Genomic DNA, 24899 nt, shown 5'->3' on the forward strand with positions numbered 1-24899 from the left:
TTGCCTATCCCTCCGCAACTCGATGCCCAATTCGTGTGGCCTACCATTGGGGACATCGTGGTAGTGCAGCAAGCTGCGTCACCACCGGAAGAATTCACACAGTCGACTGATGACTTGTTGTGGCGAGATGAACACAGTCGAATCTGGATTCCCGATGAAGCTACAGATATGCAAATGCGTGTATGTGTGGTTGGACATTTCGGTATCGCAGGACACCGAGGCACCAAGGTGACATTGAAACAAATCAGTGACAAGTTTGTGTGGACAAATTTGGCGAAAGATATCGAGTTTTTTGTTGGACGCTGTTTGCACTGTGCAAGTACGCTCGGCCGCCCACCACAGCCTCGAGAGCTGGGTGAAGCAATGCACGCCGAGAAGCCGAACGAGTTAATCCATTGGGATTATTTGTTCATGGGAAAAAGTGACAGTGAACTGGAATACGTGTTGGTGATTAAAGATGATGCGTCGAAGTTTGTGTGGCTCATGCCCAGCAAGGCGGCTGACGCGGACACTACGTTTGCAGCTCTACTGGACTGGTTTGCGTCATTTGGAGTGTGTCGTACCTGGGTCAGTGACCAGGGCACACACTTTAAAAACACAGTCATCGAAGCATTTCAACATGCCCTTGGGGCACACCACCACTTCACTACTGCCAGGTGCCCTTGGGCTAACGGTACAGTTGAGGTGGTGATGCGGGAGACGCTACGGTGCTGCCGCGCATTGTTGTCAGAGTGGCGACTACAGCCCCGTGAATGGCCACGAGTGATTAAGATTGTTCAGTTAGTGCTGAACAACACGCCATCACCGGCACTGGGAGGTGTAGCCCCGGTGACCGCAATGACTGGGCTCCGCGAAATGGGTCCAAGTGACCATATTGCTGTACCAGGATCAGTTGAAATGGCTACACTGCAGGAGGTACAAGACGCCCAGCGTGAACATGTCGTACGACTGCAACACGCATTAGAACAGATGCACAAACGCAGCGCGAAGGTGAACGCAGCCGTTCGTGCTGCTGGACGTAAGGGTCGCGACAAAAAGCAAGGTACTGCTATGGCCCAGTTTGACGTGGGAGACTACGTTTTGTACGCCGATGTGTGGCAACACACGCGCAGTAAGTTGAGCGTGAACTGGTGTGGACCGGCACAGGTGGTTTCCACCGTGTCCAATTGGATTTTTGAAATTCAAAACCTTGTTACAGGCCAGCGCAAGGAGGCACACGCTAGCCGCCTAAAGTTTTACGCTGATGACTCGCTCAACGTCAGCGAGGACCTACTGCTACACATAGCACATAACAGTGAAGGGCACGTCGTAGACAAGTTACTTGAGGCGCGTTACAACCGCCAGGACAAACGTCACGAGCTTAAAGTTCACTGGCGTGGACTTGATACGATCGAAGATTCGTGGGAGCCAGCTGCCACACTGATGCAGGATGTGCCTGCAGCGGTTAAAGCTTTCGTTCAATCTCACGGAATGCTTCCAGCGGTTAAGGAGCTCAGAAAGGTGCTACGGATCAACTAGGCCGCACTTGCTACGATCCAGCAAAGCTGGCGCCTACAGCATCTTTACATTTGAAGCTTTTGGAGGGGGAAGTGTTGTTGCTGAACAACAACGCGTAGGTGTTGATGAGGTTGAACTCACCAACACCAACACGTTACTAAAGAAATTGAGAATCAACTGCAAGGTGTAAGCACGGAATGTGGAACGTTATCCAACCGCGTACCTGCAGCAACCATGGACCGTTATACCACTGCGGATAACGGTCCACCAAACTCCAAAAGCATACATAGGAGACCACCTAGTACGAGCTAGGAACGAGTCAATATATATCACTTTTACATTTCCATCGGTAGCGACACTACACTGAGTAACAAATTTTCTAGAGGACGTCAAACGAAATACACGTTTCTAAACGAAGTACAGTACTTCTCTGGCCCATTCCAAATACATATTTTGACTAATAGCTCTGGAACCAGAGAACCGGTGTGCGGCACGGATGTAACCGTCACGATTCGTTAACTTCGTGAATCATGAAATTTTCTGCATGCAAACTTCTACATGTACTTAAAACTTCTCTTCAACCAAGAATCGAACGAAAGAGTGTATCATTTGGCAAAATACCAGGAGGTGCTAGCTCAACGTCTACTGGTGGTGGCCAATACCTAGCTTTCGATCAAAGCTGAATATGAAGGTGAATATGACTCGGAGAATGTGCAACGAGACCGAATACCCAGAGCTAAATCTATCGAAGTTGAAGGCAAAGAAGCAAGGCGCCGTGCGTCACCGTGCCAAATTCGTATCGAAGAATAGCTATGCTATTCGCGGCTTTTGTTTTACCTACTTAAACAAAGTCTACTCGGTGAAATCGTACGCTGAAGCGAGTATGGGTGTGGCGGTGCAGTTGCCACTGGATCAAGATGTCAAGCGAGATAAAGAGACAGCCCCACCACTTTTTGTCTCAAAACGAGGACGCCCGCGGAAAAAGCGAATCAGTGCTGAGTCGACGTATCGGTGTTATTGCTGTTAGCGGGTTGTTCACAACTGATGAGCATGTTAATAAGAGCCGCATAATTGGTACTTATTAATAGCTTGAAATGCGGCGTAACTGTTTTTTTAATGTATTGCAACTTTTCATGATGACTCGATCGGTGTACCAGATTTTGCTGAAACACATGATGATCTGAGGCCGCATTTCCACCGTTTTGATCATTTTCCCCAAAAGGGTATCCTTATTCACACTTGAGCAAGTTGCCAATCGTCGGCCCCATCACAGGATACGTGTACCCCGTAAAGTGGATGAGACTTCCATTCGTTTCTTCTGACCAAAAAGAGAGTTGAAAACAGCGTTTGTACATGTAGAAGTCCCTATCCATACGTGTACAATACATGTACATGTACACTGTATTTCCTTGCTTACCTGTAGCTAAAGTATTTAGGAATAGTTGCGCATGGCAACTTGCCATGTCTAGAACTATCAATGTTAATATAATACATGAACAGTTCTAAAGTAACGCAAGCGCGTTGCTTCGTTTGTCCAGCTGTAGCGAAACAACAGCGATCTTGCTGATTTTGCTGAGACTGTGCACTTCAGCCAAGGCAAACTTCTCCATCATCAAGTGTTATCCGGCATGGCAACGCTTCAAATGCCATCGTACATGTACCGGTACGTGACAACAGCCAGGTTTGTTACATATTTATTAATACCGGTACCGGTACTACCGGCGGTAGAGGAGACTACAATAAAGCTTTTTGCTGTTAGCATATCTTCAAGATCCATGTATTATCTTGTGCGCACCAATTGGCCAGCTGGAGCCGTGGCAGACCTGGTCTGGTCTCAACAATTGAAGTTTCTATTGAATCTCGTAATCCAGCTGGAAGCATTCTGCCCAAACAGCAACAATAGATTAAACCGACAGGCTCATCCTTTACATCGCTGCTCTCTGATCGCTCCGGTTGTCCCAAAACATGAAGCCACGCGCTTCAGGGATAGATTGTTCACAATTCAATTTGCCTTCGCCGAAGCACGTCAACCGCCACCCGCTTCTCCGATCAAGATGCATACTCCTAGTGCTCTTCGTCTTGTGGTCCTCGCCGCGATGGCAGCCATGACCGCCCACGCTCAGCAGGCTGGCTCCAACAAGGCCGAGACCCACCCGCCGTTTACGACGCAGACCTGCACTAAGAGTGGCTGCACTGATGAGGACACGTCCATTGTGCTGGACGCCAACTGGCGCTGGTTGTACAAGGAGGGCACGTCGACGAACTGCTACACCGGAAACAAGTGGGACACGAGCATCTGTTCGGACCCCAAGACGTGCACGTCGAGCTGTGTCCTTGACGGTGCCGACTACACCGGCACGTACGGCGTCAACGTCGAGGGCGACAGCGTCAGCCTCAAGTTGGTCACCAAGGGTCCGTACAGTACCAATGTGGGATCGCGCTTGTACGTCCTGGAGTCCGACGAAAAGTACAAGGTCTACAAGCTACTGAACCAGGAGTTCACGTTCGACGTGGACATTTCGAAAGTTGACTGTGGTCTGAACAGTGCGCTGTACTTCGTTGACATGGAGGCCGACGGTGGCATGAAGCGTTTCCCCACCAACAAGGCTGGTGCCAAGTACGGCACGGGCTACTGCGATGCTCAGTGTCCTCAGGACCTTAAGTTTATCAGCGGTGAGGCCAACATCCTTAACTGGACCCCAAGCAAGACGGACCCCAACGCCGGTACGGGTAAGTACGGCTCGTGCTGTGCCGAGATGGACATTTGGGAGTCCAACAGTATCAGTAACGCGTACACGACGCACCCGTGCACGACAAAGATTGGCGGCTCTCACCGTTGCTCTACGGCCAAGGAGTGCGGTGTTGCTAAGAACCGCTACAACGGTGTTTGCGACAAGGACGGCTGCGACTTCAACCCGTACCGTATGGGCAACAAGACGTTCTTCGGACCCGGTTCGGACTTCGCCGTTGACACGACCAAGAAGATGACGGTGGTGACTCGTTTCATCACGGATGATAACACGGCCACCGGCACTTTGGTTGACGTCCAGCGTTTCTACGTCCAGGACGGTGTGACCCTCGAGATGCCTCGCTCCACTTTTCCGGCTGTCAAGACCATGAAGTCTCTGACGGACAATCAGTGCTCTGCTGCCAAGAAGCTTTTCGGTGACAAGGATGATCACAAGGCTAAGGGTGGACTCGCGCAGATGGGTGAGGCCATGAAGAGCGGTATGGTGCTGACCATGAGTCTGTGGACCGACCACGCTGCTCAGGTCTTGTGGCTTGACTCGGACTACCCCGTGACTGCCGATCCTAAGAAGCCTGGTGTCTCGCGCGGTACGTGTGCCAAGACGACGGGTGTCCCCAAGGAGGTCATTGCCGAGCAGGCCGATGCTACCGTTGCCTTCAGCAACATCCGTGTCGGTGACATTGGCTCGACGGTGAAGGGCGTGGGTGTCTCGAAGAATACTACTACCAAGAAGGCCGCCACCACCCCGGCTACTGAGACGGCCAATGAGGCTGACCCGGAGGAGGTTGGTGCCGACGCGGACCCGGAAGAGGTTGGCGCTGACGCGGACACTGAGGATGCTCCAAGCACGTCGACCAGCTCGTGCAAACGCCGACACTAGATGCCCATAGTTGATCAGTGAAAACAGTTTTTGTGCGTACTGTGTTTACCTAAGAGTTCAAGCAGCCTGCCTTCGGGAAGGTTGCGATATAACCCTTTAAATGGAAATGTTGTGTGAAAGTTCCTTTTTACAAAATACGGGTGTCAAGAGATCATTGGAAACCTACTGTACGAAATGTCATATTTGTATTTGAAGTATTTTTATTACACCATTGCAATATGGTTTATGCTGTCACTAGGGATGGGTTGCGAAAATAAAATCCGATCGATCGATTCGATCAAATCCGATCATGATCGATTGTGATCCGATTGGCTGATCTATCGATCACTTTCGTTCCGATCGGATTCAATCGGATCGGATCGACAAGTTCACAGCCTTGCGTAAAAAAGTTTTTAGGCCAATATATTTTTATTATACAAAATCTATCATCTTTGCTATAGACTCCTAGTTTTTGATACTCCTGCTGCAGGAGTCCTGCAGCAGGTGTATCAATAACAGGAGTCCTGCATCAATAACCGAAACCACAACTGTTAAGCAGGGACGAAGCAGCTGATCCCGTCGAGGCGTTGGAGTCCGCGTCGAATATCAGCATCGGTCCCGGCAGCGCCGATAGTATCGCTAGTTTAGGACGCAGGAGCAACCCGCGACGTGTTGTCTATGAGGGCAGCGAGATCGACAGCAGTGACGCACATAGAAACCGTGAGAGGCTTTGAAGCGCAGGAATTTGCCAAGACCACTGGAATGAACTGCTTATGAGACGAGGTGACGCTAGCGGGTTTTAATCGACAGCCGCAACCGCGCTGTCCATGTCATCGGGTGTTTGGCACAAAAGCACGTTGTCGCTGTCGGCCGAAACCATGTCCTTAGGTATGGACTTGCTGCCTGTAGAGCTTGCAGCTCCGCTCGTGTGTGTCATTCAGAGTCATGTGCCAAGACCACTCCTGTTCTTCTGATTAACATACCACTTGCCTTTCGGATGGCTTCTCAAGACGACGCTAACGCTGCTGGACATCTTTGAGCTGTGCTGGAATCTCCGGTGCAGCAATTGGCAAGCGTCACAAAGAGCACGAAGACCATCCTTGGCGCCTTTGGTGAACTGTTATCAGTATTGTCGACGCTCAACAGCCTCGCGCAGGCGACGCTGCCAATTATTCTGATGTGGATGGCCGACACCATTGGAGAACGTGCTATCGATTACATGACCAGGAACTAATGTTTCACTGGCAACCAAAGTGATAGAAGACAAACACAAAACAACATTTTTCAACCATATCTCCGCGAGAGATTAATGCGCGTTGCCTGGGCGATAGATTTTGATGGGATCAATGGTTCACTGTACTGAACTAGTCAGTGAACTAAAGATGAGCATGAACATCGCCTGATGTCTTGTTGAAATCCAGAAACGCTTGTAGCTCCGATATCGCTGTCACAGCATCATCTCCAAGCCTGGCACGACGAGAACTAATAGTTGCACCCGACGCAGAGAATGCCTCTTCACTTGGGACTGATGTTGCCATAATTGCCAAATAATCGCGCGCCATCATCTGAATCCGCGGAAATGAAGCGGCTTCATTCTTCATCCAGTTGCAAACAGCTCGACTTCCTGTCTTCAGGTTCATGGATCTGTCCTTGTGTTCCAACCACCGCTGTAGCTCCGACACGAACGACTCATTTGTGTTGCTGACCGGTTCGTGTAAATCCAAATGCTCATCAATGAGACCATATAATGCTTCTTCGTCATCGTCTTCTTCTTTCTCCTCCTGCGTTCTATCAGCCTCAGCGATGCCCACAGTTCGTTCGTATTTACTGCGATACACAGATTCATATTCGTTCTCAACAAGGCGCTTGGCCTGCTCGATATCACCGTCGATCATCACAATGTGTTCCTTAGCTCGAGGATCAAGAACGGCAGCAATCCTTGCCTCGCGAGTCTTCGCAACGGGAGGTACTCATCCAACTTTGTTTTAAAGGCACGTGCAAAGTCCCTAGTGTACCACGACTCGGCATTCTGCATTATCTTTGACGCATGCTTCGAGATCAAATGGAAGACAACAAGTGTTAGGGGTAATTTTTTCCAGACATCATAGTAGTTGCTGCTTTGATCGGCTTCAAGAACGCCGTAAACTCGGTCAAGTAACTCCACGTAGTTTCCGAAATGGGGGAGGCAAGACGATGTGTATGACCAATTGACAAGTCTCTGTATCCTTCATGGCGCTCGCGGATTCTACGCAGCAGTTCTTCGATCGCCTTTTGTAATGCACGAGCTGAAGTCAGCATAATCAAAGTGCTGTTCCATCTTGTGACGCAATCGAGTTCTGGAGAAACATACTTGATACTAACAGCGGCACACACTCCTCGCAAAGCTTCTAGCAAAGACGGTGAGTCCGATATCTTCTTCAAAATGTCGCGAATACTTCCAACGCTATCATCCATTAAGGGGCACGCTTTCATTCCTTCTCTCACAGCAAGTTGAAGCACATGAGCGAGACAACGAACTTGTATCACCTTCGGCTGAGAACTTCTGCCTTCCTCACCAGCTATATGTACCCCCGTCGTGGTAGAAGCCGCGGTTGTTTGTTCGTTGGTAAACACCTCGTCAGCAAGTGGCTCGTTAATTTTTCCTACCATGGTCCCATTGTTAGTCGCATTATCTGCAGTAATTGCCCACAGCTTCGAGATAAGAGATTCATCCATTGCCCTCAGTGTATCCATTAAATGATCGGCAAGCCGGACGCCACTATGAGGATACTCCACCCGTGTGAATCCAACCACTACGGACTTGATAGCCCATTCGTCATTGATCCAGTGTAACGTCACGACCATATACCCTTTTTGAGCCGCCGACGTCCACATGTCGGTTGTGGCAGACACACGACACGACGCAATTTCTTGGAGCATTGTGTGCCGCGCCAGTTCCTTTTCACATGTCCAGCGTTGTATGACCTTCTTGCGCACCGTTTTACGAGTTGGAGGCGTGTAATCGGCTTCAAGAATCTTACAAAATGATCGAAACTCTTTCTTTTCCACCAAATTAAACGGAAGTGAGTTCATCACGATCAAGTCCACAAGCTGATCATCGGCCGCAGCTTTGTCAAAAGTGCGCTGCTTTACAAAACGTTCAAAACCAAACGCAAGTAACTTCGTTTGCTTGGAATCCATTGCAGCCTCTGAAGCCTCGTCGTCTCCTCCGGAATATTCGTCACGATGGTACCGTTTAAGATGGCGGCGAAAAGTGGTGTGTGCAATTGATGACCATCGACAAGCTGAGTCTGTAGGGCACAGCAAGCAGGTATAGGAACCTTCATCGTTCTCACGAATGACAGACCAAATGTCGGAACGCTTGTGACTGTGAGATTGCCGATATCCACTCGATGAAGTGTTTGCGTTCGACGAAATGTTTGTGCTCGACTCGTCATGAGCGTCCATTGATTCTACTTATGTGGTATCTTGCCTACGTAGTAAAGCCAAAGTAGAGAAGTGAAGTCAGCTCATTACCGTTCGGCGTGCAACCTTAGTCTGTCCCACGGAGGTAGCTTCTCGACAGGAATTTGGTGCAGGTGCAACTACCGATTCGATCCAATCGGATCCGATCGGATCGAATCAACCCATACAAATTCCAAGTATAAAAACTTCAATCACACACAGATCATGGCGCAAAATTCCAACCTAAACGAAGGGAAGTTCGGTCCCAGAAGTGGCGAGCCAATGCCGTGATGTGCTGGTAGACACTGCCAGGGAGAGGTATCACACTTGGGCTTGAGCTTCGAGGAGCGGATAGTTCGGGCGGTGAAGTGGTAAGCGGTGGGGCGTACCACGACGGACAGCGCGGCAATGATCTTGAATCAAGTACATGTACAAGTCACCAATCAAGACTCTTGATGAGCGACTTGTACATGTTCGGCTCGCCATGGACAGCTTCACAACGGGACGTGGAAGTTCCCGGGCACTTCGATGAGCTGGGTGGTGCTCAACAACAAGCAGGCAGAAGTGCTGGTACGACGTGGCTACAGTGTTGCAGGCGTGTCGCCGACGCTGTTGGATATATGCTCATTAATTTTCCGCCGGAGTCTGCAGTGGGCTAGCCGCAGACGTAATCGGTGGCGTAGTTTTCGGATGTGTTCCGGGAGTCTCTTTTGCTGGTATTCCGCGATAAACGAGATGCTGCACTGAATATACGGAAGGTGCGTCTGCTGACGATTTCATGACGGCGTCCCGACGGGTAGCGTAGAGCCACACACAATAAAATTCGTCACTTTCCTCTGCCTTAGGCTCCTACGAAAAACACTTCCTAACAGAAAACTTCTTGCTAGGACTCCTGCTGCAGGAAAACTCATCCTGGAGACGAACAACACGTACGGTACGACAATATGACCTCAAATATTTAATGCAGAACGTCTTAATCGTTTCATAGAATCGTAAAGGTTTTAAATGTCATTGGGTAGACTCTTTACCTACAAGAACGTATTTCTTGTGAATTTCAACACAAGGGACTATATCATTTTTTGTGTTTCTGCTAGAATCTTATACATTTTTGATTGGATCCGATCGATCGATCAATCGGATTCAATCGAATAAGATCGAAACGAATTCAACCTCGATCGGATTAGTCAGACGAGACATATCGATTGATCCGATTCAATCCATTTCCCAAGCCTAGCTGTCACCATTTTGAGGAAATTGCTGTCAACCAGATCTTGGTACTGGTAGAAAAGTAACGGCGTTACCGCAACACAACGGCGACAAGACGACAGCTCTTACGGCAACACATCTGCCCCTTATGACACAGGAACAACATAAAAAATGTGTCAAAGCAACACAGCTCGGTAAATTGTTATCCGGGGTCTGATAGATTACCGTTATTGTCAAAGTTACCACTCCGCTGATTTACAAAATTTACATTGTAAGTGCTCATTCATCATTTATAAAAAAACTCGCAGTGACCAAGCCAACTTGGGCTCCATGAACGATTCAGCTAGCACCGACCGGACGCATTCAACTGGCGACGAGGTCCCCCGACGCAGTCCCCGCCACAAGGAGCGGATGTGCCAGGAGCTGCTACGGTCTCGACTACAGCAAATCGAGCTACTGGGGGAAAAGCTCGAGTGACTTTCCGAGTTTTCGCTAAAGCTGATGGATCTCCATGAGGAGATTGCTGCTATACTCGCACGCGAAAAGCAAGATACAATGCGTCTAGCAGCTGCAACCGGGGCTTCTGCTCACGACGTCGGATACGTTGTATCGTATGCTATGGCGTTTGAGGAGTGCTGCAGTATTTTGCTGGATCAGGCTTTGTAAACGAATTACAAAAGCGATAAAGGAGGCATAAGGAGATTTACGTAGCAAAGTTAAGACGACAAACGAATGCATATTATATTTTAAACGCTGAAAACAGTTCCTGACCAGTCGCTTCTACCGCTTTCGCTCGCTTATTTGATTTCGTAGTCACCTCTGGTTGCATCAAAATTATCCACATGATACGCAGTCGCATGATGGCGACATCGTCTTGTGTGACGGTTGCGTTAGCAAAAGCGGTGCCATCCTTGAGTACTGCATATGTTAGGGCGATACACAACACCCCGCATGAAGATCCATCTGGCTGTGTTGGCGCATTAAGCCACACGCCATTTTCGACGACAGGAAAATCAGTAGCTTGCATGGTCTCATGATGCCAGTTCCGTAAAAATTTAGCCATTGTGTCCTGGAAAATGGCTTCCATTGTTGCTAGAAATTCCGTCCCACACAAGGGTTCGTAATAGTACGGTGTGATGATGGGCGTTTCCTGCTGATAGGCCAGTCTAACAATGATGACGCCCCAGTGATTTCCATTTAGGTGAACTGGCAACACCACATAATGGAATGACGATATTCGTGTCTTCGGAGGGCTTGGGCATCCCATCGTCGGAGCGAACGAACTCAGTGCGTAGCAGTCACCAAGCGCACCGCAGATGCAGCGAATAGTAAAGTCAATCACGAGGTCGTTTAACATTCGAGTCCGGGCCAGGCTTCCCACTATATTGTCCACCCTGATAGAGCACGCAGCACTCGTAAGCCTAAACTCTGAGTTAAGGCAAGATCCGCGCAGAATATTTGCCGCTTCGTTCGCCAAATCTTTGTGTTTCACGCCCGCTTCGGAAGGGAATAATACTTCCGAATCAGTCTCTTTGTCAAACAACAGTGGCGTATCGAGCATCGTTTCCCACTTAGTTGATAGAAGCCATTCCACATCTGCGTACCATGCAGTGCATTTTGTACAAATGTTGTAGAACTCTTTCATTCGGTACACAGCCCCGCTAGACATACAATCCAAAGGGTGCAACACAAGAAATAACACAAAACGTGAGCAACACAAGAAATAACACAAAACGTGAGCAACACAAGAAACAACACAACCTGATGAGCAGCATTGCGAAGTACGAACCTGGTGAACTTCGGAGTTCCGCCCGAGAAGAAAGCTACGATCTCCTTAGTCGTTCCTTCCGAGTGCTCCGAGTCGGAATTATTGGCGAAATATTTGGGTTTGGATCGCTTGTTCTTCTCTTCTTGTATAACTGCACTCAGCTTTGTCACCAGGTGCTTGGGCACAACGAAGTTGTAGTCGAACTGTTCTGTTCGCACGTAGGTTTGTTGACTGCGCGCAGCCCGTGCGCCGATGAAGTCGTCCGTCATGGCAGTAGGGTAAGTTGCCAGAATTGATCGGACGTACTCGACGTCATTTGTATTGTTTGCCCACTCGAGTACTCGTGAAAGTACTGATGTGCTTTTGTCTGGAAGTGTAATAGCTGCTAGTCGTTGCGGCTTCGCCACCGCTTTTATTCGCGCCTGTTTCACCTTCTTTCGTTGATTGTGCCGGGGCTTAGCTTTGGGTAGCTGAAGTACTTCAATCTTGTCGTTTTTTCGCGCAGGTGGTTTTGAAACAGCCTTTGCCTTTGTTTGTACAATTTCCTTTGTCAGTAGCATTTTTTGCTTAGGCGGCGTAGACCCCGACTCAGACGAATCCAGTTTTGTCTCCCATGTTTGCGTCAAAGTTAGGAGCTTGGTGTTGCAGCTTGTGCTGGTTGATTGACGGCTTGTGGTGCTTGTTTTGGAATCCGACTTCACGAAATGTTGTCGCTCGTGGTCATGGGGGGGGCTGTAAATTGCCTCCCGCAACTAGTAGACCGTGTTCAGCTTGCTCCATGTCACGAATCATTGCCATTGTGTCGATGAGATCAGCTGGATCAATGTCAGATCCTGTATCACTCTCGTTAGCATCATTAAGAGCCGCAGTATCGTCCGTGCTATCGTCGGGCATCGCTGTCGCATCTGACGTGTATGTTGGTAGCTTTTGCATGCCATTGCGAACTATCTCTTTCCACGATTGCAGTGCTGGGTAGAATGCTGGACTGGTTAATCCGGCAAGGTACTCAATTACTGGCTCGAACGCAGCTTTTGCATAGCAGTACTTCTCTTCCGATGATAACACCACCACATTTGCCTGTTCACGTCGCCTCAGCTTAACATATACAACCCGCGGCTTTTTAGTCCGAGATCGCACTCCACTCCGCTCAACCCCACGCGGCGGTGGTACTTCCGATTTTCACACCTTGTGTTGCCGAAACATCGTCTTGTGTTGCTTTCTATACTTCTTGTGTTGTTTCGGTTTCTAGCTCTGTTTCGTAAACTTCACTGACGTCGGATGGCTGCGTAGCGCCGTCGTGGGAGATGCACTGACCCGCATCTTTCATCGCTGCCTGCACTGTCTGGAGCATACATACACCATCTGCAAATTCTCGATCCATATTCGCCATCGCCAGCATATCCCAGCGCTTAGGTATAGTTGATACTGGCAGACTCTCAAATTGATGAACATTGGCAGCGATGTACATCAAATGTTGACATGGTAGATTGTAGCTGCAGATGAACAGACACGAACATGACCACTGAAAGTCGTTGCATTGATGTGTATGCTCCCCCGTCCGCACTTCCCACTCACCAACATCAGAACCACGCTTAATGCATGTTGTCGCAGCACTGAATACCATAAAGTAGTCCCATTGCGTGCGTACGCTAGCCAGCATTGTGTCGCTCAGGTGCTTTGACACTAGAGAGAGAAATCCGGGAACGCCATCGGGCTGTCGCGACCTTGACGTATGCTTGTGCATAGCGGTAATGAGAGGGCTTGTTATGGTAGCCTGGTGAGATAGTAGTCCACTCACTGTTGAGTCAAGTCGGGGGCGCTTCCCCAGCAGAAGTTTTAGCTGGTTCCAGTTTGACTCGATCCTGTTCGTCGTCGTGTTACCGGCCGTGAATTAATTGCCCCTGACGTGGTCTGCCCACATTCCAACACAAGATTCCCAATTCGCCTCGAAATCTTTCTGCAGCGCTGGGCATTCTAGCTTACAAATTTGTCTGAACGTGGATACTTCTGAGTCAAATGTCGGTTGGTTTTACTGTTTTCAGCAACACAACCGGCAACATATTGTTAACAACACAACAAACAACACAAGCTAGCAACACAACAAACAACACAAGCTAGCAACACAACAAACAACACAGCACAAGCACGCACCAGTATATGAATTTCGCGAATGCCGACTCCAACCTTTCCCTCTCTGTCACCAAATTATACTCTTTCCGCTTACAAACCTTGCGCCAGTACGTTAGCGCATGAAACTGACAAAGTAAAACATCAGCGCCAGGAAATGCCTCCTTCAGCACTCGCCACTCAACGAAGTCCTTGTCGATGACGACGGTCTGGATTGATTGCCAGGACGGATTCTTGCGTTTGAAAAACTCAACAATGAGCTCCATCGTGACAGCTTTTTGGTCGAGGGCTAGAAAATCAATTACAGGCATTCCTCTGCCTGTAGCGGTTGTAACTACAAGACTCCCTGTAGCATATACACGAGTATGATATCAGACCTCACTTCAAGGATAATATAATTATCGACGTTACCCAGATGATATCCCAAATTATTGGTCCCATGTGTCCAGTCCATGACTAGCGTGTCACCCCACTGTGCAAAACACTTTTTCTGAATGCACGTTTGCATCGCAATCACACAAGTGATATCCATTTGGTCCTGAACTAATAGGACGTCATTACCGGCATTCCCGTCAGCAAAATAATCGAGAATAGTTTTAGTGCGCTCGAGGGTTGTCGTGCCCAATACTTGACGGAGCAGATTTCTCGTTTGTTGTGGTGTTAAAACCATATCTGGATATCATCAACAACAAAAAAAGGAGAGTGATTATAAATTAAGTTAGCAAAACTGAATAAAAAAATAGATACTGCTACAGCCAAATTCACCAGCGACACCCACCAAGCTGATTCGAAAGATATCGGTTGATATCAGAAGTGCTCGTTTTTATTTCTGTCAGAAGCCCAAGCTCCCTGCGCACCTGGGGTGGGACCGACAACGACCTGGCCCCGCGATAGGAATCGTAGATATTCTTGCTTGTCTTGGGATTGTGGGTGGAGATCTAAGCAAATAATAGTTGTTAAGAAACGTTAAAGAAAATGCATCATAATAGCCATACCTCCGAGTCCGGATCCACAGTCACCTTCCATTTAGCAACTCCTTTTTCGACAACGTTGACAGTTCTCGCCAAGAAACTTGCCATGCATCCCGTGTATCGCAAGTCACAATCACGCCGTCCATCACCACGAGCCGACTGTGTTGCGCCATGAGTGCACCACATTCGTTTAAAACTGTGAGAAAACCGCTCGGGAATGATAGTTGCCCTAGGGCGACTTGATTAAGCAACACAACAAGCAACACACACAAATAACATAGCAAACAACATAACAAAAATCAACAATGTTAGCAACAGCGCATGCTGTACATGTGCTAACAAAATACGGACCTGTTGCACTTGGCACGGGTTTCAGAGCTTCGAACGCGATAGTGCAGATAGTTTTCAGCCTCGTAACAGCGAAGGGTCTCTTGAAAAGTCTCCTAACTGTCAAACGTCCTCACTGGAAGTGGTGGCTTGACGTTTTCAACTGCCTGATGTGCCTTCATCATTTTTTCACGACTGTCGTACGTTTTTGTCCGGCGTCGCACAATTTTGCTCTTCGCCGACGCCGTGAAATGAGCCCCAGCTGATCCCAGGCTATATGTGCCAGGTTTTGATCGCTTTGGTGAGAAATCTTCGCTTTCGTTTATCTCAAAGGCACCATGGCAGGATTTGCGGCTGTACGGCACGGACAGCTGCTTCCGTTTGCGACTTTTTTCGATGGCATTGGTACGGGCGGCATCAACAAATGCCCGTGCATAGTCTTTAGTTTTGTAACCATTGAAAGCAACATTCAAAGCAACATAGTAAGCAACACAAGTAATGTATCAGCAACAAAAGAAATCGACCGGGATATACACCTGTATCGGCCAACGCGTTGTTATCACCCGGCTCCGCGGCGGTGGCTTTGGCGTCTGCAGCCACGGCCTTTTCGCGCGCAGCGTCATCCTTCACACTCGCCGCAACACTGGTGGCGTCGTCGTTCTCACCGGCAGCCACATCCTTCTCGCCCGCCGCAAAACTGGCGGCGTCGTCGTTCTCACCGGCAGCCACATCCTTCTCGCGCGCCGCAAAACTGGCGGCGTCGTCGTTCTCACCGGCAGCCACATCCTTCTCGCCCGTAGCGACGTCCTTCTCGCCCGCCGCAACGCTCTTCTCCCCGGAAGCGCTGTCGCTCTCGCCCGCCACAGCGCCCGTATCCTTCCCACCCGGTAACGTATCGACCTTGCGCGCATCATCGCAGGCTTCGTTCTCCAGGCCCTCCATGTCTGCATCCTCATTTGCGATATCCTCAACCGTAACCAGAGGGTCATCAACGTAGTCTTCGTCGCTACTGGAATCGTGTATAAATCCGCGTCCAGCAAGTAGGTAGTCGACATGCGGTCTTGCTCGTAGACAGCGCCCTATACATGATAGAACACAACGTTGTAGATTAGGACAACGTGCTGCAGGTTGCCTGTCACTATGTCCCTTGTGTTTTACCTGTGCTCTGCGCTTCTCGGCGCGCTTGCTGCTTCGGCATCTTGCTTTTCCCCCCTTCTTGGAAATGAAAGGTCTGTACAACTCGTACTTATTGAATCTCGTACTTAATAGACACTGTAAAAATTACATTTCCGCATTTGAAATTTTTAGCGTAATATAACTTGCAATAACTTACCCAGCAACACAAAACGCCATTGTGTTGTTCTAAAAGAGAAAGTCGGTACTCCGGTAGAAAAGTTGCCGAAGTTATGAGCGCTCGATCGCGCAAGTCCCCGTCTCAATCTCGAGCGAGGACGTTGTCCTACCAGCAGCGGCGAAGATCACCAACGCAACAGCCTCCACCGCTTAGCGCTAGGTCGCGAGATGCTTCGTCAAGCATACCGCGTGTTCCTGATGTTGTTCAGTCTTCATCTACTCCGCGCGCGTCAAGTATCAATACCTCCTACGCCATCTTTGGCTACAGAGTCCTCGCGACAGCCTTCGCGATTATTCCAGTTGACTGTCCAGCCAATTGTTTAGTCTACGGTCGCGCAAAGAGATAATTCTGGTGAGAAGCTCGACGACTTTGTTGCGAACGGAAACAAATTTCAGGACATCATTCGCCAACTGTGGGAGAAGTTTAATGACTGGATCAAGGCAGAAGCCGTCAAGAGAAATGGCAGATGGACCGCCGTATCTCCTTCTATAGCGGAATATGCATCGACGCCTTCATTCGAGACCTGCCTCCAGTACGCGAGAGTGTGGACAACATTGAGCGTGAAGCCTAGGCAAAACAAAATCGACTTTAATAATTATTTTCTCTGGATCATGAGTATCATCTAACAAGAATTTTCAAGCTTCAAGTTTTCATTAAAGAGTCAAGCTCAACTCTGTATACACGCAGTGGATACCGGTACACGCAACATTAACTCAGACCAGCTCCGCATATCTGTTGTGGCGGCGGGTAGAGGTGCTGGGAGCCGACGTTATCGTGGCCAGTGCGAGTCCTGCGCTTAACGTAGCCGACACGGACAGTCTGACGCTCAAGCTCATCGCACCAACATCGATTCTCGTGTATATATCGTGGACCGGATTTGCCTTCGCGATCGACACAGCCAAGTCGTTTACAGTGGCAACTCGTTTCATCACGTTGTGATAACCTCCATCACCAGAACTCTGTCTTGGCTGAAGAACACTGCGGCTCCGTGAGCGACTTCATGTCTTCGATACCCGACCACGTAGCGTGTATTTCGTAGGTGACACCATCTTGCACATAGATTAGCTCAAAGTTCCCGTCGCGGAGCCATCGTCGTGAGCAAATGTATGTGTCCCATTGTTTCCCGTGCCAGTTGTTTAGCGTGCCCTCCTTGTTTCCAATTGGCGTCCACTGGACGTCGTCCAGCACAAGGGACGTATCCTTGTTGCATCCACTACAATACTGCTCGTTCCGGCTGTATGTACGGTACAGCTCTGGGTCGTGAGCGACGGGGTGTGTCTCGGCCGTGTTGGAGCCAGCCAACGAAATAGTCGTAGAGATTGCCACCAGATAAAGATACCTTAAATTTTTTATTCTCGTGACTGGAGATATGGTCCATGAGGTTGGAAGAGGGCAAATTGGATTGTTAACCACGAGGAGGACTGGTCAACTTCAGTACATGAAAAAAGCACTCTGAAACTTTCCTCCAGTTCACTCTCTGATTGGTCAAATAAATTGCGAGCAAGCTGCCATATTTTTCTTACCAAGTCGAGACGATGGACGCGCCGATCGATGAGAACACCAAGCGCACAGTGCAGAAAATCCCGTTGCTGACGACGCGTGCCGGCCCGCGCGATGGCGAGTCCTGGACCAAGCGTCTCAAAGAGGAGTATCTCGCGTTGATTCAGTACGTCAAGATGAACAAGGAGGCGGACAATGACTGGTTCACCATCGAGAGTAACAAGTCTGGAACGCGCTGGACGGGCAAATGTTGGTCTTTCCACAACGGACTGCGCTACGAGTTCGACCTCGAATTCGAAATCCCAGCCACGTACCCGGTGGCCAATCTAGAGCTCTGTATCCCTGAACTCGAAGGCAAAACGTCCAAAATGTACCGAGGTGGCAAAATCTGCCTCACTATCCACTTCGCGCCGCTGTGGCAGAAAAATGTGCCCCGTTTCGGTGTCGCCCACGCCCTCGCTCTCGGCGTACGTATTATAAATGGGCTTGTTACTGATACTAAAGAGTACTGATTATAGCTGGATTGTTGTATTGTAGCTGGCTCCGTGGCTCGCTGCCGAGGTGCCGGACCTAGTCGAACGTGGCGTCATCACCCCCGTGTAAAGCCTAAGAAGTAGTTGCAGTGGGGCTACAGTATACATCTTCCGTTGGATTGTTACTCTTTATATGTTTTGCTGCTGTAGTCGTGCGGTGGCACGTAAATAATGCATTCTACACGGACGGCAGCTATCCGTCGACCCGCTGCAAAGCTCGCTTCTTTTAGCGAGCCAGCGCCTTTTTAGACTACTCGTCGATCTGTCTCGACGTAGTTGGTAGTCTCTTGGGGATATGATTATCTGGGATGTAGAGCGCCATTTATGGCAGCAACGAGAAGAGGCGGTGTGGAGACAGCAAGGTCGGGGACGGGACGGGAGCTGGAAGCATACACGCAGAAGACGACGTGATAATTGCTGGAATGTTGGGATGAGACCGTTGAGAGTCTCCATCGGGTGAGGCGCCATTATAGCTCATCTTGGTGTGGGCACAGCAGTATCCAGAGCGCTGTGCCCACTTGGGGCATCCAAAGTAGTCGCATCGTTTGCCACCACCGTGTGAGCGACACAGTCGGTTCTGGTGCGCGTTCTTGGTGCATCCACTGACGTTGCACTGGCGGCCACCGCCGTGTGACTTGCACAGTCCGCGGGTCTGGGCAAACTTGGAGCAACCTTCTTTCTTGCAGCGAGAGCCACCACCGTGCTCGGGACACTTTCCCCGGCTCAGTGCAGACTTGTTACAGCCCGAAATACTGCACACTTTGCCACTGTGGCGATTGCAGAAACCTGCAGAACGACGCAGGTTCGGACAGTCCGGATACTTGCAGCGCAATTGCTTCCTGTCGTTGCTTGACGACGTGGTGGTGGCCGAGAGTTTCTTCTTCTTGAGCGGAGGCATTGACAGCATGGGCAGAGGTGCAGGAGGGAGACAAGACGTCAGGAATGACACGGTGGATTTCTCAGGTCTGTTGCTACGCATGTCGATGTCCATGGACATATTGTCGTGAAAGAACGGGTGGGGAAGACGAGCGAACTCTTGCACGAATACACGCGGTGGCGACACAATTGCGTTGACAACGGATGCTGGAAGTGGAGACTGGTTAGGCAACGAGAAGCTGGTGCAACTTCGATTGGACAATGGCTGCAAGCGCGTGAAGTGGGGCGAGTTGTCGAAGCAGATTTGAGGGAACGAGACGTCGACTTGTTGATTGCTTCGCTTCGAGAAACCGGGCGTGGTAGCGGGATTGCTGTTGAAGAAGTTGTCTCCGAACGTCTTGGCTGGCGTTGGAGGCAGCTGTCGTGGTGACATGAACTCACCGTCGAGCAAGAGTTCACGTAGGATATCGCTCTCATCCGGGCATACAGTCGACGCACGTCGGTCTGTTTCAACGAAGCCATTTGCGAAGAACATCTTGGGGATACTGGTGGGTGAAAGGGGATTTGAGTTGAGTGGCCAGCTACGTGTTGAAGTTTGTCGACAAGATCACTTCAACAAACGTTTTAGGTGGAGTACAGCAAGCTGACGAGGCGTGACTGTGGGAAATGCTTCGCCGTAGGGACGGGAAGTCGAAAAGTGATTTCGAATCCGCAATCGTCGGGGTGGCCAAGGTCGGAGCGTAGAAATGTCAGTCGGTCACCTGCCAGTCACGGCAGCTGCTAGCACACGCGCAAAATGTAAAACGACCCAAAACGACCATTGGCCATAGCGTTGAGCCTTGATCAGACTGTTCCGAGAAGATCAGGAGCTGCCTGAGCCATGAACACTCGAGCGTCGAGCGCTGTCGTTTGCAGTTGGCAAGTTGCCGTTGACCGACTATTTATACCGTTGTCTTGTAGCGGATTCGTCCGTTATCACGTTTAATGTTGAGCAGTTAGCCGTTGAATATTTTGGAAAACGGATCCAAGGCGCCTTCATTCCAGCACATTCGATGCAAAACACGCAAACCGCAGCGAACTGATAAACCACGCACCTCCGGAGCGGTTTTCTGCATTGAAGCGGCCCCCACGGATCATCTGAGCGCCAAGCTGGAATCCAAAACCACCACGAACGGATCAGATCGGATCGACAATTCTGAACCGCCCACTCATTCAACACTCAAAAGATACTGGAGTGACGAGACGTTGACTTCTCACTTGAGTGCATTGCCTTTCAAAACTCGTCAACTCGTGCCATGGCGGCCTCACGAATCTTTCGCTGCTCGAATCAAACTTAGCTGTTCTAGCTTGATTGGGATCTTGCACACTGGACAGGAGGTGAAGCCATCCTTCTCCATCTACATGAACGTTTAATCACAAACATAATCAGTACACTCCCAGCTTCCACATCGCATTGATCGTCACTTACCTTTTTCCAGCAAGGATGACAGCAAATATGTCCGCACTGTGACGCATAGGCCTTGCGCGTTATATCGTAGCACACAAAGCACTGTGGGTCCTTTACGACAGCCGCAGTGGGAACGTGATCACGGTAAGTCTTTCTCTTCTTTTGTTGAAGTCGTTCGAAGAACGTCGACATATCTGTCGGCTGCGCTCGAGCCGAAGAACCTTGAGCTGAACTTCCTACCGACACCTCCAACCCGTGGTCTCGAGCTGCCTCAATAAAGCGGTCGCACATTACGCCGTTCAACACTTTCGGCATCAAGTCCAGAAGCTCTTTGCACGCCGGATCGCGCAGGAGATTGCATATTCCACTCAGAGCTGCTTCCACGTCTTCCCCCGCACGAAGCTGTCGAATGAAGCCATACAATTTCGGCACGTCAGGAGGCTGAAGTACGTTTCTTGCCACAGCAGGAAACTCGGCTGCAGACGTCTTGTCGTTGTCGTCATTTCCGCTCTCGTGTTTAGCTGCAAACTGCTGCTTCGCACTTTGCCACGATCGCGCATCGCCGTTACTAACAACAATAGCGCCATCAGCAGAGCCGACGCTATTCATCATCTTGGGTGCCGTAAACGGCCGTGCAATCGAAGACGTCACGTCCACCATAGCTGACTTCGATGTGGACATCAATAAAGACCCTAGTGAACGTTTTAGAGGCGCAGCTGGCCTTGGCATTGAAGCAGCTGGCAGAACGCGCTGCTCAATTTCTAATTTTGAGACAAGAAAAGTCAAAGCAGAATAATATCAGTCGCCATCCAACGTTCACACGCTAGAAAAATCAAAGCAGATATACCAGTGATGTCAGTCGAGTCGGGTGGATGCCGAAGAAGCAGGGGGTTTACATAGGTCTGGCCATCTCCGATCGCTGTTTGCGAGCTTTGTCTTGAGAGCTGCGACGAACTTAGCTGCTGGCTGATTTGCTCACTTTCGTTGTCCGACGATATCTTGGATGATTTTGACATTGCTCTTTTGGATAAGCCAATGGGTTTCGGCTGCTGCAGAATCTTCTTCGATGATTCTGGTACCGCTCTCGTCTTGTTGGTTTTGAAGAAGCGGGTCAAGCCGATATGCGCTTCACCTACAAAACATTTTAAGCTTCGTCAGCTCCTCATAACTGAAGAGAGTGTTACAGACACTCACCATATCCACGGCACGTGTGGCAGTAAGGCTGCAACCACTTTGATAAGCACTCCTGTTGCTGTTTCAAGGCAAATCTCTCGTCTAGCAGAATGATTGCTCCGTAGTCGTGACGGTGTCGAATGACTCGACCGATAGCTTGGTTCACTGCTCTGGATGCTTGTTGAATGTACCACGCGTTTCCTGTCAATTTCTTATGACAACACAGGGACAAATGCATTAGTGATAGCCCTAAATCTCCATATCCATGCCACCTTACCAGTTCACCCGGAGACACGACGGCTTCGTCCAAAATGCTCTTTTTCAGCATAATCTTCGGGTCTTTCGTCGGCGGAAAAGGCAAACCGGTGATGATCACCGCACGGCCTTTATCATTGGAAAAGTCAATGCCTTCACTCACCTAAGTTCATCGAACAACATCAGTGTTGTAAGATCGACAGACCGAAATTCACGCTTCATTTGGCGTTGGTACCTTTCCTCGACACACTGCAAAGAAAACTGCGCCCTTGGGATTGTCTGCGATAGCTTGGTGATATTCGTCAACCACCGCTTTAAAATCCGCTCGTCCTCTAGGCTCCACAAACGTTTGCTTTTGCTGAACAATACGGTCCCAAATGGATAAAGCTGACTGGCCCGTTGCAGGCCGTTGCCACTTGTCGATACTCTCTTCCAAAATGGAGTAAGAAGGGAAAAAGACCAGCAGGCCGTGCGGGACCAGGCGGGTAAAATTCACAATGGTGTTGCCCAGCTCCAGCAGGTACGTTTCTGTCGAGCGGAAATTGTAGCTGGAATTCAGTTTCTTGCCTGTGACGCCCGTGCCCACCACACCAACCCACACTTGGTCAGCATCGACCACGTGGTTGTTCTCTAACCGGACCGGGAAGTCAATGCCAAGTTCTTTGACAGTCGTATCCAGCGGAGAAAGTGTTCCACTATAATAAGGATACAACACGCAGTCAGCGCAATGGTCAGCTGACAGCACGAGCATAACGGCAATACTAACCTGGTTAAAATGACATTGTGGACATTGTTTGTGCAGATTTCACGAAAAGCCACTCCAGGGTGGAAGCACCAGTAGTTGAATACGCGGGTTGTTGTCGTCTTGTTTTTTCGTCCAGAATTGAACAGCCGCCCAGAATTTGAAGGTCTACGCAAAACTTCGAGGTTAGTAGGCTCTCCTCATTTATTTTTTTCCCAATTAGGCTCGCTGCATACCTTTCTCGAATCTCTTGAATGTGAACTCTATAGTTCTTCGCTGCCTACAACAGAGCAAGACTTGTAAGCCGCAAATAAACTTTTGCTGAAAAAAAAATCAAGCAGGAAACATACCTGTAGGTGCTGCTCCTTACTCCGGAAGATGGTACCCAAGAACGAAAGCATTGTATCGAGCTTCGATGCAGCTCGTTGTGAATCGTCTCCACCGTGCGCCACTTCAATAATTTCTTCAATCATGCTCAGGACGAGTGGGCACGTCTCAAAGTTCACGTTGAACTGCTCGAAGAACTCGAAAATATACTGTCCAGGCTAGAATAAAAAAAAGTGTAAGCAACCTGTGAATCCACACTTGGTCATTTGTTGCAATCCACATACCTTGGTAAAACCTCCATTCGTAGACAACGGGAAACTGCTGAGTCCTTTCTCAATTTCCATGAACAGAGCTCGCAACGTTTGGGATGACTAGATAAGCTCAATGTCAGCAATTATATGCTGGATATGCAACCCCACACAGTATGCGTACCTCCAAAGTCAAATTACTTCCCGCGTTCAGCTGAATGCTGTTAGTAGATAATCCTCTAATGAACGTGTCAACTTCTGAAATGCAGCCAGAGATGTCGTTCGATGAAAGAGCGTACGACGCAGCCTCGCTGGCGATCGATTCCTACAGATTCCGCATACGAGCGACTTGAACTACAATGTGCCAATAACACAAGAGCTGCCATCACTTTCGTACCACATTGTGCGCCTCATCAAATATTAAAATCGAGTTCTCGATGGAGATGCCGATTGACCGTCGTGCCATGGGGTCGATGAGGTAGTTGTATGGCACAAATACGATTTCTGCTTCAGGTAGCATGTTCCTAGTCAAGAAGAAAGGACAAATCTGCACCACACATCGTCGAATCCAGCTGTCAGCTAAGCTCTAAACTGATGAACATCTCAATACCCACAAAACACCTACAATCTTTTCCTTCATCGTCGTCACGAGCTCTTCAATATCCATGATCGGCTGTGCCTGTTTTTTCGACCGCTTTGCGTACGAATCAAAGCCCAACTTGTGCATGCACCTACAATAAATGCAGCACATTAGCATCCATCCCTTCCACAGTGCACCAAAGACAGCCATCTACCTCCTGTCTTTGCATGTAGATCGACACGCGAGGTTCTGCCTCGTGCCTCGGAGCTTGGACACCTTTTCGTTCACACAAAGATGTTCTCGAGATCCGAGCACTGCGACGTTGGGGCGGTAGGACGTGTTTTTGAGTTCCTGAACTACCTGTTTCAGCTGCGAGTGGGTCCTGGACGAGTAAATAATCCTTGGCAACTGCGGCGCATCGCTCTCTCCATCGCTGCCGTAGCCCTCGTAGGCTAGCGATGGGCCTGGACGCTTCGCCGGTGCCAATGTGTTAGTTCCTAACTTTTTCTGTAGCTCGCGACGCCAGGCCAGTGTTGCACACAGTAGACATAGCGTCTGCAGAAAATATAATGCAATAAAATAATTGTTAATAGGTGATATTCCGTTCTTGAGCTACTGGTGGTGGAGGACCTTGCCGGTGCCAGTCGGGCTCTCAAGGATGGCATTCTGCTTGGAGGTGAGTGCCAGCAGCACTTTCTCCATGTAAATCAGCTGCGAGTCATAGGGCGGAAACGGGAACTCCACGGGGATGCCGCAGATCTCAAGCTTCACCATGGCGACAACCAACACTCTTCGAATTCCGCGCTCAAAATGTTGCAGTTAAGTGCACCACGTCACTTTAAGCAAATCACAAAATGCGTTAGAGCTGGACTATTATTAAAATTTGACTAAATTTGATTGATCACTTCCACTTCAA

The 24899-nt window shown here is 49.4% G+C and overlaps 4 protein-coding genes across 4 annotated transcripts; 2 read left to right on the plus strand and 2 right to left on the minus strand.

Moving 5' to 3' along the window:
• Nucleotides 1-3551: 3551 nt before the first annotated feature.
• PITG_06788 (exoglucanase 1 precursor) lies at nt 3552-5126 on the plus strand (the record flags this gene model as incomplete). The annotated part of the gene is made up of 1 exon (XM_002904730.1): nt 3552-5126. The coding sequence occupies one exon, from the start codon at nt 3552-3554 to the stop codon at nt 5124-5126; it is 1575 nt and encodes a 524-aa protein (XP_002904776.1).
• A 12711-nt stretch (nt 5127-17837) lies between these two features.
• On the plus strand, nt 17838-18405 carry PITG_06790 (Ufm1-conjugating enzyme 1; the record flags this gene model as incomplete). The annotated part of the gene is made up of 2 exons (XM_002904731.1): nt 17838-18269; nt 18340-18405. 2 exons carry the CDS (start codon nt 17838-17840, stop codon nt 18403-18405), a joined length of 498 nt encoding a protein of 165 aa, XP_002904777.1.
• Nucleotides 18406-18432: 27 nt separating this feature from the next.
• On the minus strand, nt 18433-19874 carry PITG_06791 (uncharacterized protein; the record flags this gene model as incomplete). Its single annotated transcript, XM_002904732.1, has 1 exon — nt 18433-19874. One exon carries the CDS (start codon nt 19744-19746, stop codon nt 18658-18660), a length of 1089 nt encoding a protein of 362 aa, XP_002904778.1.
• A 641-nt stretch (nt 19875-20515) lies between these two features.
• PITG_06792 (uncharacterized protein) lies at nt 20516-24757 on the minus strand (the record flags this gene model as incomplete). The annotated part of the gene is made up of 15 exons (XM_002904733.1): nt 20516-20608; nt 20680-21374; nt 21506-21790; nt 21853-22042; nt 22109-22249; nt 22322-22781; nt 22853-22996; nt 23065-23108; nt 23179-23373; nt 23436-23483; nt 23588-23728; nt 23801-23950; nt 24029-24134; nt 24198-24538; nt 24614-24757. The coding sequence occupies 15 exons, from the start codon at nt 24755-24757 to the stop codon at nt 20516-20518; spliced, it is 3177 nt and encodes a 1058-aa protein (XP_002904779.1).
• Nucleotides 24758-24899: the final 142 nt, after the last annotated feature.

The sequence above is a fragment of the Phytophthora infestans genome, genomic scaffold (genome assembly GCF_000142945.1).
Source record: "Phytophthora infestans T30-4 supercont1.10 genomic scaffold, whole genome shotgun sequence".
Taxonomy (NCBI): Eukaryota; Oomycota; class Peronosporomycetes; order Peronosporales; family Peronosporaceae; genus Phytophthora; species Phytophthora infestans.